This window comes from Triturus cristatus, chromosome 1_2, assembly GCF_964204655.1.
Source record: "Triturus cristatus chromosome 1_2, aTriCri1.1, whole genome shotgun sequence".
NCBI lineage: Eukaryota > Metazoa > Chordata > Amphibia > Caudata > Salamandridae > Triturus > Triturus cristatus.
This window is the reverse complement of record NC_140580.1, coordinates 467,658,379-467,671,760: the sequence shown is the minus strand read 5'-3', so window position 1 is coordinate 467,671,760 and position 13,382 is coordinate 467,658,379. Positions and strand designations below refer to the sequence as shown.

General features: G+C 50.3%; 1 protein-coding gene across 1 annotated transcript in view; it reads right to left on the bottom strand.

Moving 5' to 3' along the window:
• CFAP46 (cilia and flagella associated protein 46) overlaps nucleotides 1-13,382 on the bottom strand; it is a 1,240,276-nt gene that overhangs the window by 1,006,398 nt on the left and 220,496 nt on the right. Inside the window, exon 6 of the mRNA XM_085606190.1 lies at nucleotides 10,153-10,317. Within this exon, the coding sequence (XP_085462316.1) occupies nucleotides 10,153-10,317 (165 nt within the window). The remainder of the gene's footprint in view (nucleotides 1-10,152; nucleotides 10,318-13,382) is intronic.

Here is a 13,382-nt window from a genome sequence, read left to right as displayed (position 1 = left end):
AGAACTGGGGTCACCAATTCCGACGTGGTAGCTTGGCACGAGGTAGGAAGGCACCCGAAGGCAATGTGTAAAGCAATGGTGCAGCACTCACTCACACAGATTCAGCCATGCGCACACAATGAAGGACGCCACCACAGAGGTTTTGTAAAACACAAGATTCTTTATCTATTGTAAGTCTCAGAATGTCAATTCATTTCGGGGTGAACGCAATTAATGTCAAGGAAACGACCGTAATCAGTACATTCAATTACTTTCAGCAAGGCAGGGTAGCAGAACAATTAATTCTTGGCATTAATCAATCAGGGTGCTTCAGAACAACAGTAACTCATTAGGATAATCACAGAATGACCTTCCTGTTAGTCAATTGTCAGAATCAGTGCATCAAGCAATTAATTCCGTTGAACAAAGTGGTGCATGCCCCTACAACAATTAATTCCTTCCTGGGGGCAAACAGTGCATGTTTATACAGCAATTAATTCACTCCTGTCGGGTAAACAGTGCAGGGTTATACAGCAATTAATTCACTCCCGGCAGGCAACCGGTGCAGTTCTATGGTACCCATCACTCCTTTCCTACCGCTAGCCTACTAGGGCTCAGCCCCACAGTGTGCTCCTCCTTTGTTGGGTCGTCAGGCCCCCGGCAACAAGCAGTTAACTGGGGGGTTCTGGGGGGCCAGGGCCAATCTCTAGAAGAAGGGACGGTGGCAGGGCGATCTCGCTAACCGGGGGCGACTCCTGGGCAACCCGCGCTACTTCCCGCCAACCCTCCGCCCTCCTTCTCCGGGGAATTACCTGATGCCAGGGCCTCCGCTCGCGGTCAGGAGGTCTGAGTCAGGCGAGCTCCCCGCAGCCCAGACTCACGGTGGGGACGAGGCAGGGGGTGTCCGAGCCGGTCCCGGCTCCCCGGCGTCTTCCTCTCTTCGGACCCAGCCGTGCACCGGCCTGGTGGGGCGTGCCCGCAGCGGCCAATCCCAGCGCGGCTCGCTGGGGGCGCGGCAGCCTCATCCAATGGCTGCTCGGCGGTGGCGGGGGCATGGCTGGTGACGCGGCCGGTGCCCCGTCACATGACACAGAACAGGTTGGCTTCACCGGCCCTGCGTGGGCCTTCCCAATGCCGCGGCGGCCCTCTCCAGGCTACGGGGCTGCGGCGGGGATGTCAGCAGTCGGCAAACCTTCAGGCAGCAGGCGACGGCCCGCAGCGGGGATCTTCGGGCCTACAGCGCGCTCGCCGGTGGCACCGGCAGCGCCCCCCCCCCCTCTTCCCAGCACCCGGGCCGCGGCGGTGATCCTCGGCCAGCAAACACTCCCGGGCCTTAGCGGAGGAGGGGTCGCAGGTACCGGGCTGCAGCGGCAGTTTGGGGGGCAGGCAGTGCTTGGCAGGATTATCACTGCGGAGGCACAACCGGAATGGGCACAGCGGTGGCTCCGCGAAATCCTGGGCTGCGAAGGTGATGGCTTGCAGCGCTTGGGCCTTAGTGCTTGGGAGACACAGCAGGCGGGAAGAGAAGCACGGCAGCAGTTCAGTGATGCTAGGGCCAGTAGCGATCAGAAGCTCCACAGCGCTTAGGAACAGTTGGGGTAGATTAATCCTCTGTGGAGCACAGTCCCAGCAGGGCAGCGCTAGGTGGGCACAGCGCTTTACCTGTTGCTTCTGTAGAGCTCTTAACAGATAGTCCACGACTCCAGGGCGGCACTTCTCTTAGGAGGGGATAGAAGATGATGACAGGCCTCCCTGGCAGGCTTAGAAGGGTGAGAAGGGGTGGAGTTGGCAGGAATCAGAGGCAGGGTGGGTCCCTGCAGCACACTGGAGATGGTCCCCCGAGTTGCCCCCTCACCAGGCAAGATCAGTAGGCAGGTAGAGTCCCTCATCTAACTTGGGTACAGCAGGGCCTAGACTCAGTCAGTCCCGAGTAGTTTAGGTGTCTCCCCTAGGCCCAACCACCTACGCTCCGGCAGAGGTTCCCCCAGGTGCAGTGGTGCCCAAACTGACTAGTTAGGTTTCCCTCCTTTCCTCCTATACCCCCAGGTCAGGTGACCCTCCTGCAAAGGCGGCAAAGCGAAATCCCTCCCAGGGCTGGAAGGTTCCAGGAGCTTCCACATAATAGTCTATGGGACATAAAGGCGGGAGGGAAAAAGAAACTGTATCCCACTGTCCCAGCCTGCTCCTGACTACTAGTATGTGCGCGCAATGGCCACTCTGCAGTAGCAGGGGCCTGTGGCAGCCATGTTGTTAGGAGAGAGCACCTGCACCTCAGCACTGGTTAGCAGTGCTAAGGCGCCCAGAGACCTATGGCCAACAAAAAGATGGCAGAAAAAATGAGGCAACAAGGGCAAAAAAACGGGGTAGACCACCCTAGGGCTGACAGGTCTAACAGTGCTCATGTAAAGCGTCCATACCTTTGGGTCGAGTTACCGCTATATTGCAACAAAAAAGCCTCGAAGATTGCTACCCCCCTACCCCAGGCGCTCATCCATGAGTCCTCGGGGTGTGGGTTATCAGGACAGGCTCGAAGCGTGCCACCACCCTCAGGAGCACATCTCTGGGCACCGATGAGTGTAGGCCAGGGTATCCGGACAGGCTTGTAGGCGCCACCCTCAAGGCTCACCGCTCGCCCCCGGGATGGGTGAGATATCAGGACAGGCTCGAGGCGCGCCATACCTATCAGGTGCACACCCCTCGGCCTGTGGCTTTGTGGGGCACCGAAGCACCGAAAACACAGCCTGGTCCTCCATTCCAATTTTTGGGCCCAGGTAAGTGTGTGATGCCAGGACAGGCGTGAAGCGCGGCTTCCCCGTCAGGCTTATACCAGGGCCTCGTGTGCAGCTATCCTCCGTGCCCACTATGCTTCTGTTCCTCCGCAACCACTTTGTTTCTGTTCCTAAGCTGGGCCCCGGTGATCCTACAGAAATGCACGGTTAGCTGTAATGGAGAGTGTACAGCGCGTGGCATTAGGCGGACTGACCGCCTGTGCAGCAAAGCAGGCACGAGCATCCTTTGGGCTATGCATGGATGTGCCATTTAAAACATGAGCTGCAGTCTTTATTGCTGACCTCTGTGTGTGAGTCACTGTACTGGCCTGGCGAGCCCTGTCAAGCACCGGGGACCACAGGTTATTCTAACATATTTTGAATAAAACCTGCATCACCGCAAGGCTTTAATTAGTCGCACATATTATTATCAGCTGTGTTCAGCTAACAGCGTGATCTCCTAATTATGAATAATTTTCCTAGTTCAGTGGTTGGCACTTCCTTCTGGAGATTCTTTCATAATGCACATGCGGCTAAAATCCATACATGCCAACATACCCAAATCAGGCGGGAGACGCCGGGTTTTCGAAGCACAAAATGGCTTTATTTTGGCGGCTCTTTGGGGCCCTCCTGGTAATCAGGATATAATTACCACTGTTGATTTGCATATGACTTATGCCATGCTGTTTTTTTCATGTGAATTTGCTTTCACAAAAGGTATTTCACCAAAACCAGTGTGCAAGGAGTTAAAGTTATAGAGTAAAGGTAAAATCATACAGTAGACACCTCATGACTATTAGATTTCTTTCCCTTGTTACAGGCGATCTGAAAGGTAGTAAAAAGTGTTTTCATCATGCCAAGTTTGCTGTACGGTGGTAAAAAAAAAAAACGAATGTCACCTTTGCAATGTAGCAACAAATGTGTTAATATATGTTTATTAATAAGGTTGCTCAAAATAAAGTGTTATTGGGCCACATTTATTTTATGCCACAGCAGTGAAAATAAATATGGCCCAAAATGTACAACAATTCTAATAAACATGCATACATCCACATAGTTATTACTACAGTGCAAATGTCACATTGACCTTATTATTGTACAAATCCAAACTCTTGCACCCTGTGGTTTTGGTTAAATATCTTTCGTTAAACCAAGTACAAAAATTCCATGGCATAGACCATATATGCAGATACGCAGAGTGTAATAAACTACGGATTCACAGTGAGGGAAAAGCTTGATGACTAGCTGAAGGTTCAGTTGCTACATGTGGAACCCAGTTACTCATATATGACCTGGAAGCCCCCCAAACTAGTTCGCACAGGCGTTATAATCTGTGATTTACAGATTACACAAACACATTTTTGGAAAAGTACAGAATTTGATAGTGGTCCTCCATAGGGGGCCGTAACAATTGTAACTGAGAACCAAGGGGAAAGGAAAAGAGAACCAGCTTAAATCTAAGTGAGCTGGGGCACAGAGAATGAGTGAGAAAGAGACAGGGTGCGAAAGTGAGAGGTGGATTTAAAGTAGTGGCTATTAGCTTGTGCTACATTGTTTTGTGGTTATTCACGTGTGCTGCAATGTATAGGAAAACTGGTAGGTGAGACGCATAGTTGTTATCATTGGGTGCTGCACGTAGCAGTTAAAGGGTGGCAGTTGTTACACAAGAAGCATGAAGCAGAAAAAGAGAGGTACTTATTTGCACGCAGTGGGTGATGCAGTAGAACAGAGGTGGTGGTTTTGGCAATCCTGTACGGTACAGCAAAGGGGTGGTGATTATTGGTAGGCAATGAATGCATCATCTGGCAGAATGGTGGTGAATATCACCAGGCACTCTATTGAACACAGAAAAAGGGGTAGTTATTGGCAGGTGCTACATAGAGGATAGAAAGGAGAAAGAACGGCGATGACTGTATGTGAAGCATGGAACAGTAAAAGGCTGCTTGTTACCAGCAAGAACCGCAGGGTATGGTGGAGATTCTGGTAAGGGCTGGTAAAAGTATGGACCTTTTTGGCGTGTGTTACATCGTGTTGTAGAACAGTGGTGGTTGTTGGCCCGCACAGTAGGGAGCAGTAAGCGTGTGGTTCTTATTGGCATGCCCTGCAGTGGAGATCATTAGAAGGGTGGTGGTTGTTGGCTGGTCTTGCTTGGAGAAGTACACAAGCATTAAAAATGCATTAGGTCTCACCTTTCATTAAGTTAAAGTCATTTGCTTTGCTATACAATACCATTAGCAAAGCAAATGGCTTTAACTTAATCAACGGCGAGACCTATGACATTTTCAATGCTTGTTGTGATGTGGTATAAATCCGTTCAGCCGTTTGAGAAATTTGAGTTGAAAGATATGCTCGAGGTGTATTTGAAAGGGTTGAAAATAGGTTTATCTGGATAATTAGCCCCACAGGACTCCCGTAGTATCATAGATCAAAAATAATAAGTGATCTATTATTGGCTATCTCAGTCTCGCATGATTGGACCAATCAATATGATTGGCTGGCTGCAACTTGAACAGAAATGTTGCGGTTGCCATTAGGGAACTCGGGAACTCAGGAACTCATTCTCCATGTCCTGAAGATGAAGGAAATGTAAACATATAAAGGGAGCAGGGTATGGATACCCGGATAACCCTGGCGTTTGGGAGCGGGCAGAGGGGGTCAAAGGCCATGGGCGGTTAGGGGTTGGCCATTCACAAGGGTTAGGTGCAAGGCCAAAACAAAAAGCTAAGCAAAATGGGGAAGGGCGGAAGAAGCAATGGACGAGCAGGTGGGACCAACATGGAGAGCGTGACGGGGTTGGGTGCAATAGGTGAAGCAGCACATGGGGGTGAGAAAGAAAACGCATGCTCTCATGTGGAGTACTCAAAGAAAGAGAATCTTGTACTTCCCTGAATGTAAGAAGTGGAAGAATGTAGCTCATCCAGTTACAAGAACGGTAAACTATGCTCCAGAGGCAAAACAAACACAAGAAGAGGACGGAAAGTCCTTCAATAAGAAGCAAGTGGATTAGATTGACGAGAAAGCCAACAAAGAAAACCAATAGCCTGACACAAAGCTTACAGTAAGTATTAGAATTCTTCACAATATGTCTAGACACAAAAGGATGCTAAATCTGCCTGTAGAAAAGAACTGAAAAAAGCAACCCAATGACTCTTACAAGATTACATGACCAAAATTTAGTGTTCGTGGAGCTGCACATTTGCGGTTAGATCCGCAAATATTTTGAAAAATGTGATTCCTGTGTTTTTTGGTCAAATTCTGAAAACAATTAGAAAAACAAAATAATCACAGTACTAATATGCAATGCAAAGACCTTGGACAGTGAACCTTGTTGATCCAGGAATTGGTTCAGGGTCCGGCCATAGGCAAGGTCGAAAGCCTGTGGAGTGCTGGGTGCATTGCATGACAATATACCAGGTGGCAACTACCCACTGGGCAGGGCTGAAGACTGAGCTCAGCATGGGTCAGCAGGCCACAGAGGGTTGGGTGCAAAGCCTGTCCTTGGGCTAGACTCTTTGAACAATCCCTGCTGTGCATGGGTTCCAATTCATGTGCAGTGGGGGTTTCTTGCAAGCCTGTCTGTGCCCATCCGCGCTTGGACCGCGCCCAGCGCCAGAACCCCTGGTCCCCGCACCAGCCACGACGACCACGACGACCACGACTGCTACAATGCCAGCACACTCCACGCTCTCAACCCCGGACGCACCCACACCTGCTTCAAGGCCGCCCAGAAACGCACACACGGTCCCTTCACCTGCCGTGACTGCAGCTACACCAGCCTCAGAGCCGCCGAACAACCCGCCAAGCAGGACCTCAACCACCTCCGATGCATCATACTGAACACCCGCTCCGCACGCAGACACGCCGTTGAGCTCTGGGACCTGTTCGACACATCATCCCCGGACGTCGCCTTCCTGAGACCTGGATGAATGACTCCTCTGCACCCGACATCGCCATAGCCATCCCAGATGGCTACAAGATCACCCGCAGAGACCGCACAACGGAGTCGGAGGAGGAATCGCCATCGTCCACAAAAATAGCATCAGCGTCTCGACCAGCACCGACGACACTCTCAGCACCGCCGAACACATTCATTTCCAGATCCACACAGACCCCAACTCCACCCTCAGAGGCACCCTCATTCTACAGACCCCCCGGACCCCGACCCCAGTTCAGCGACTCCACCAACTACATCCTCCTCGGAGACCTGAACTTTCACCTTGAGAACAACAGCGACAGCAACCCGTCCACCCTGATCGATAACCTCTCCGACCTCGGACTGAGTCAACTTGTCACAACGCCTACCCACTCCGCCGGCCACACGCTTGACCCCATCTTCTCCGCAAGCCCCCACGTCGCCTTCAGCCACACCACCAAACTCCTCTGGACCGACCACCGCTGCATCCACTTCTCCTTCCAGAAACCCACCACACACCACCGCATCCAACAGATCCCTCGCCGCTGCTGGAGAAAAATCACCGAAGACCAACTACACGCAAACACCGACTACGCTGCCCACTGACTCAGACGCTGGATCGACGACTGCGTCAACACCCTCGCCCTGCTGAAGAAACCCCCCCACAGAGACACCAGCAAGAGGGCCAGCTGGTTCACCCCAGAACTCCTAGACTCCATGCGAGCCTGCCGGAAACTAGAGAAGAAATGGCACAGCGAACAGACTCCGGACAGCCACGCAGCCCACAAGGACGCCACCCGCAACCACCATCACCTCATCAGGACTGCCAAGAGGACTTCCTTCAAAGACCGCCTCGACAACAATGCACACAATAGCAAGGAGCTCTTCAACATGCTGAAGGAACTCTCCAACCCCAGCTCCAATACCAACGACATCCCGCCATTGCAAGCCCTGTGCGACTCCCTCACCACTTTCTTCCACCGCAAGATAGCAGACATCCACGACAGCTTCAACGCCCAGACAGCCCCAACAGACAGCTACACAACAGACTCTCTGCACACCATCGTCCACGACCTCCTGCTAGCCTGGACCAGCGTGAGCATCGATGACACCATCAAGACCGTGAGCACAATCCACTCCGGCTCCCCGTCAGACCCACTCCCGCACCACATCTTCAACAAAGCCAGCAGTTCCATCGCACCCAACCTGCGCAACATCATCAATCTCTCCCTCTAGACCGCGACCTTCCCAGAGAGCTGGAAACACTCCGAGATCAACGCCCTACTCAAAAAACCCAAGGCAGACCCTAGAGACGTCAAGACCTTCCGGCCCATCCCTCTGCTCCTGTTCCCAGCCAAGGTCATCGAGAAGATCGTCAACAGACAGCTAACCCGATACCTCGAGGAAAACAGAATCCTGGACCCTTCCCAGTCAGGGTTCCGCAGCAACCACAGCACCGAGACCGCCCTCATCGCCGCCACCGACGATATCAGGACCCTGCTAGACAACGGTGAGACCGCAACCCTCATCCTCCTGGACCTCTCCGCTACCTTCGACACCGCCTGCCACCGCACACTACGCGCAAGCCTCCACGCCGTAGGGATCCGAGACAAAGCCCTGGAATGGACCACCTCCTTTCTCTCCAGCATAGCCCAGAGCGTCCGCCTCCCCCCATTCCGATCCGAAGCCTCCGAGATCATCTGCGGCGTACCTCAGGGACCCTGACCCTGGCCCCGCTTGCACACATCGCCCGACAGCATGACCTCAACTTAATCTCCTACTCCGACGACACTCAACTGATCCTCTCCCTCACCAAGGACCCCATCACCACCAAAGCCAACTGCCACGAAGGAATGAAGGCCGTTGCCGACTCTATGAATTTCAGCCGACTGAAGCTGAACACGGACAAAACGGAGGTCCTCATCCTCGGCTCCAACCCTTCAGCCTGGGACAACTCCTGGTGGCCGACGGCACTGGGGGCAACCCCGACACCCACCGACCACGCATGCAACCTGGGAATCATCCTCGACTCAATGCTCTCCATGACCAAGCAAGTCAACGCCGTCTCAGTCTCCTGCTTCAACACCCTCCGCATGCTCCGCAAGATCTACAGGTGGATCCCGACAGATACAAGAAGAACAGTCACCCAGGCCCTTGTCAGCAGCAGACTCGACTACGGAAACGCCCTCTACATGGGAGCCCCAACCAAGCTCATCAAACAACTGCAACGCATCCAAAACGCCTCGGCACGACTGATCCTCGCCGTACCACGCCACGGCCACATCACCCCCCACCTGAGAAACCTGCACTGGCTACCCGTCAACAAGAGGATATCCTTCAAGCTCCTCATCCATGCACACAAGGCACTCCACAAGACCGGCCCAGCCTACCTCAACAAACGACTTTCCTTCTACATCCCCAACCGCCAGCTCCGCTCCGCCGACCTCGCACTCCCCACCGTCCCGTGCATCCGAAGAACAACCACTGGCGGGAGATCCTTCTCCCACCTCGCCGCCAAGACCTGGAACACCCTCCCACTGAGCCTACGACAGACCCAAAGATCTACTGACCTTCAGGAGGCTACTCGAGACCTGGCTGTTCGATCAGTATCGGTCACCCCCCCCTCCCAGCGCCTTGAGACCCTCACGGGTATGTAGTGCGCTCTACAAATGTTTGATTGATTGTATGATTGATTGATTGCATGCAGAGCTGGGCATAGGGACTGGCCTTTGAGCCAGTCCTTTGCCCAAACAATTTTTTGCACAGCCTTGCAGTTAATGCTGCATGACCTGGCAGCCCATGGAGGAATACAATGGCCTGGCCATAGGTATGACAAGCAAAATAATAATTTTTATTGGACACAGGGTTGGGTACATAATCTCCCTTAGGGTTGGGGTTAGTGTGCAGGGTTTAGCGAAGGCGCAAAAGAAATTACATTCCTATGTACATTCCTCTTGTCCATCATATAGCTTTGACTGTTATTTGCTTGCCAGGGCAGGACTGGCCGTAGGGGGCACCCGGCGTTTCCCCGGTGGGTTGGAAGGGTGGGGGGCGCTTTTAGCCTGGTGGGGGACTTTTTTTTTTTTACTGGGGGCCGGTTTTGCAGTAGTGCTGCAAATTCAGCCCCTTGTAACAGTACAGCAGCAGTGCTCCCACCAAACCACCCAGATGTTATTTTGTACCCAAATTATTTTGATTTTCTAAAGTTAAGTAAATAGCTGCCTCCCTTGGAAGCTACACCTCTGTACATCCGACCTAACTCCTGTTTCCTCGTCCTGCAGTGACTCTCATGCACACACCACACCTTACACCCATTTTTCTTTTGTTGTGCTACTCCAGTCTTTCCAGAAGCATTTGTAGGAAAACAAAAACACAACACAATAGCAATTGATACCATAAGCAAATGGTGTTCACCAAGTTGCAGTCAACTACCTTTTGTTTTTAACATATGATTGATTTCTATGAGTTTCTAATATGTAGAAATATACTTACAGCATCAGCTCTGCCCTCCAATCACTATCTTGCTCTTTAGCATGCTCCAAGGCTTTTAATATGTCAGTCAAACCAGGAATGAGAAGGTGACGATACCCAGATTTTAAAAATTGGCTTGCTATCTGCCAGAATAGGACTGATGCATTGTAAATCAGAAAATGGTACCTGAAAAACAAAAGTGTACAGTTATCATATGGCAGTGTGTATATACACCTGCAAGACTCACTATATCTTAGGGTCTTATTTAGAGTTTTGAGGGAACTGAATATCCTCCAATTTCTGAAGGAATCTCTAAATACAAAGTAGAACCCGCCAGCTGACTTTCCTCTACAAAACTATACCAATAGGGGTGGAAATGTATCCTGAGGATTGTACCTCGAAATTAGAGTTTCCTCCAGATATTAGAGGCGTTTCCGTTTATTCTAAGCCAGGTGTCTCCAACTGGTCGATCATGAGCCACTGGTAACCCACTGACACTATCAGTAGCATGCAGCCTGACTTCCGCTTTAATACCCTCTCGTTGTAATTTTCTTTATTTTTTAAGCCTTTTCAGGCCTCATGCCTATGCTTGGCCGTCATCATACAAACCGATTCTGCGCGACTTGGCGGCCGGAGTGGCAGCCTCAAGGGCATAATTGTCTCTACATACTGCAGCGCAGTAGAGGCAGCACTTGCCACCCAAGGCACAACTAGACAGGCATCAGGTTTGTGGCCAAGAAGAACTTTATGAAAAGAAAAGAAAAAAAAAAAGATCCCTGTGTAATCCTTTCTTCAAAGCTTCTAAAACGCGAGTGGTACTTTATTTATTTAAACAAAAAACATCAATTTGAAACACTGTTTTAATTTAATCATTTAATTAAAGCAGCATTTCACAGGCATCTTATATTTAAATAAATAATGTACCTTGCAAGTTGTTCCTGCCAGAAACCGGAACCAGGAACATCATTTTACACGTCTTTTAATTAAATTTTAATGAAATAATGGGAGAAATGTAAAATTAAGCTCCTTGTTCCGATTTGTGCTCAGGGAGAACTTCCAAGAGGTATTCATTAAAAAAAGTCCCTGTAACACAATGCTTTAATTTAATGATACAGTGGGAGAAATGTAAAATGAAGTGTTAATTTTATGGTGCAATGCATGTAAGACTTAACACTTTCGCAATAAATTAATAGGGAGAGCTGAGCATGGGCCAAGCTTAGGGCTGTGGCCCCTTCCTTGCATGAGCAAAGACTTGAAAATAATACAAAAAGTGACACAAAAATCATACAAACATGATGCAATCTTTAAAAAAAAAAAATCAAAAACAAACTCACTGCGTTTATTTCTCCTACGTGCAGAAGCATAAACATCAGATTATATCACTACATTGAGAGGAAGTTTTAGAAGTGATAGCTTTTGAACATGAAACAATCATGGACTCCTATCATCCCCGATGATAATGCTATATTAATGAACTAAGTGGTAAGTCATACATGTGGCATAGGTTAATACTACATGGAGAAAATTTATAGTTGGTCAGTAGATATTTTTGTACAGTGCACACCCTGAACTCAGGCATTTCAAGTTCCTGTCGTGTGAATGTAGAAAAAGGAGGTATGATGTAATAAAATATTTGTACTGCAGCATTTATATAGTGCTTACTCCCCCTATGTGGGGCACAGAAGCACTTACCTGCATGGTCAGCTAGCTAATCCACGTAGGGTGTGTGGTTGGAAAGGTGTGGTCTTTATTTTTTTTAACCTATGTGTGAAGTGTTTCCATGTTGTGCCTGATGATCACAGACGTGTGGTTACTGAATGTAGGAAAGTAGGATCTGCTTTTTATGGTTACCCAGACTTTTTGCTTTATATGATATTGTTTTTGGCTAGACTAACTGGGATCCTGCTAATCAGGACCCCAGTTTATCTGCCTTCTCCCTAAACTGTTGTGTTAGTACCAAGGTACAATCCCGGATTGGATACTGGGGTGCTCTTATCAGTCCCTAGTATATGGTACCCATGTACCCTGGGGATAGGTACCCCTGAGCTCTCCCCTATAGCAGGTCTTTACAATCCTGAGGGCAAGGTGCTTAGTTCTAAGTAAGAGGGTGCACCTGCATGAGCAAGTCACCCCTGCAGCCTACGGAGTCCATTCTCCTGGGTTGTCAGTGAAGCACCCATATACTATATACAGGAGCACCACATAATTACGAGATGGCCATCTCGAAAACGGCTGCAACGAATGCTATCATGTTTGGTATCAATCATGTTGGAATACCCTCACACCATAAACAGTGTGAGAGGTATGATTCCAAGCACTGGAAGAGCCCTCCGTTAGGCTCTGTGTTCTCGGTACCAGCCTTCTTGACCCGGACAGCATAAAATTGTTGCTGCCGACCAGGGACACATTTCTGCCCTCCTGCTGCTGAGCCAAGCTCGAGCAGAGGAAGGTGGAACAATAGGCATCCTGTTACAGGGAGGTGTGACCACCTTCCAGACAGGATTTAGTGTATTAGGGCTGGTTGGGTGCGCTTGCCAGCACCAGAAAGTCTGCATGAGGGGCACATTTGGTGTCCCCGTGCATAGTCCAGTTTAACCCCTTCGGTGCTCATGACGGAATGGTTCTGTCATGACCCACGGTTGAGCTGTGCTCATGACGGAACCATTCCGTCATGACCACACCCGCGCAAGATTCCGTCAGCACAGCGGCGGAATCTGCGCAGCATCGAAGGGGTTAAACCAATCCTGGGAGCCGTTGGCTCCCGCTCTGACGCGAAACTGGACAAAGAACATGGGGTAACCTCCCCCTGTCCTGACCTTCCCCTGGGAGGGTCCCCGGAAACTTCTCAACCCATTCCCTAGGGTACTTATTGGCTTGCCTGGGTGTAGGTCCCTAGATTTGTCATGGGATAAGATTCATATCAGACACCATTGCACTTCTACCGTCTGGGCACTCTGGAGTGCGCTGAACTTTGTAGGGCCTGACTTCACCTCCCTTCCACTCTGCTGCATCGTCTGGGGCTGTGCATCATACAGGAACCTTCCAAGACCTGTGAAGCATCAAGGACAACCAAAGTAATCTCCCTTGGAGTGAAAGAGTCACTCCCCTGCATTTGCAGGCACCTCAACTATGTCGACCGGTCTCTAGAACCTGAGCTCCTTCGGACTCCGTGGGCTTTGCAATCCAGGTGGTGGTTTTCCACAGCTCCTGAGGCCTGTTCTACCCTCTCACTAAGTTTGAGGCTAGTAGTC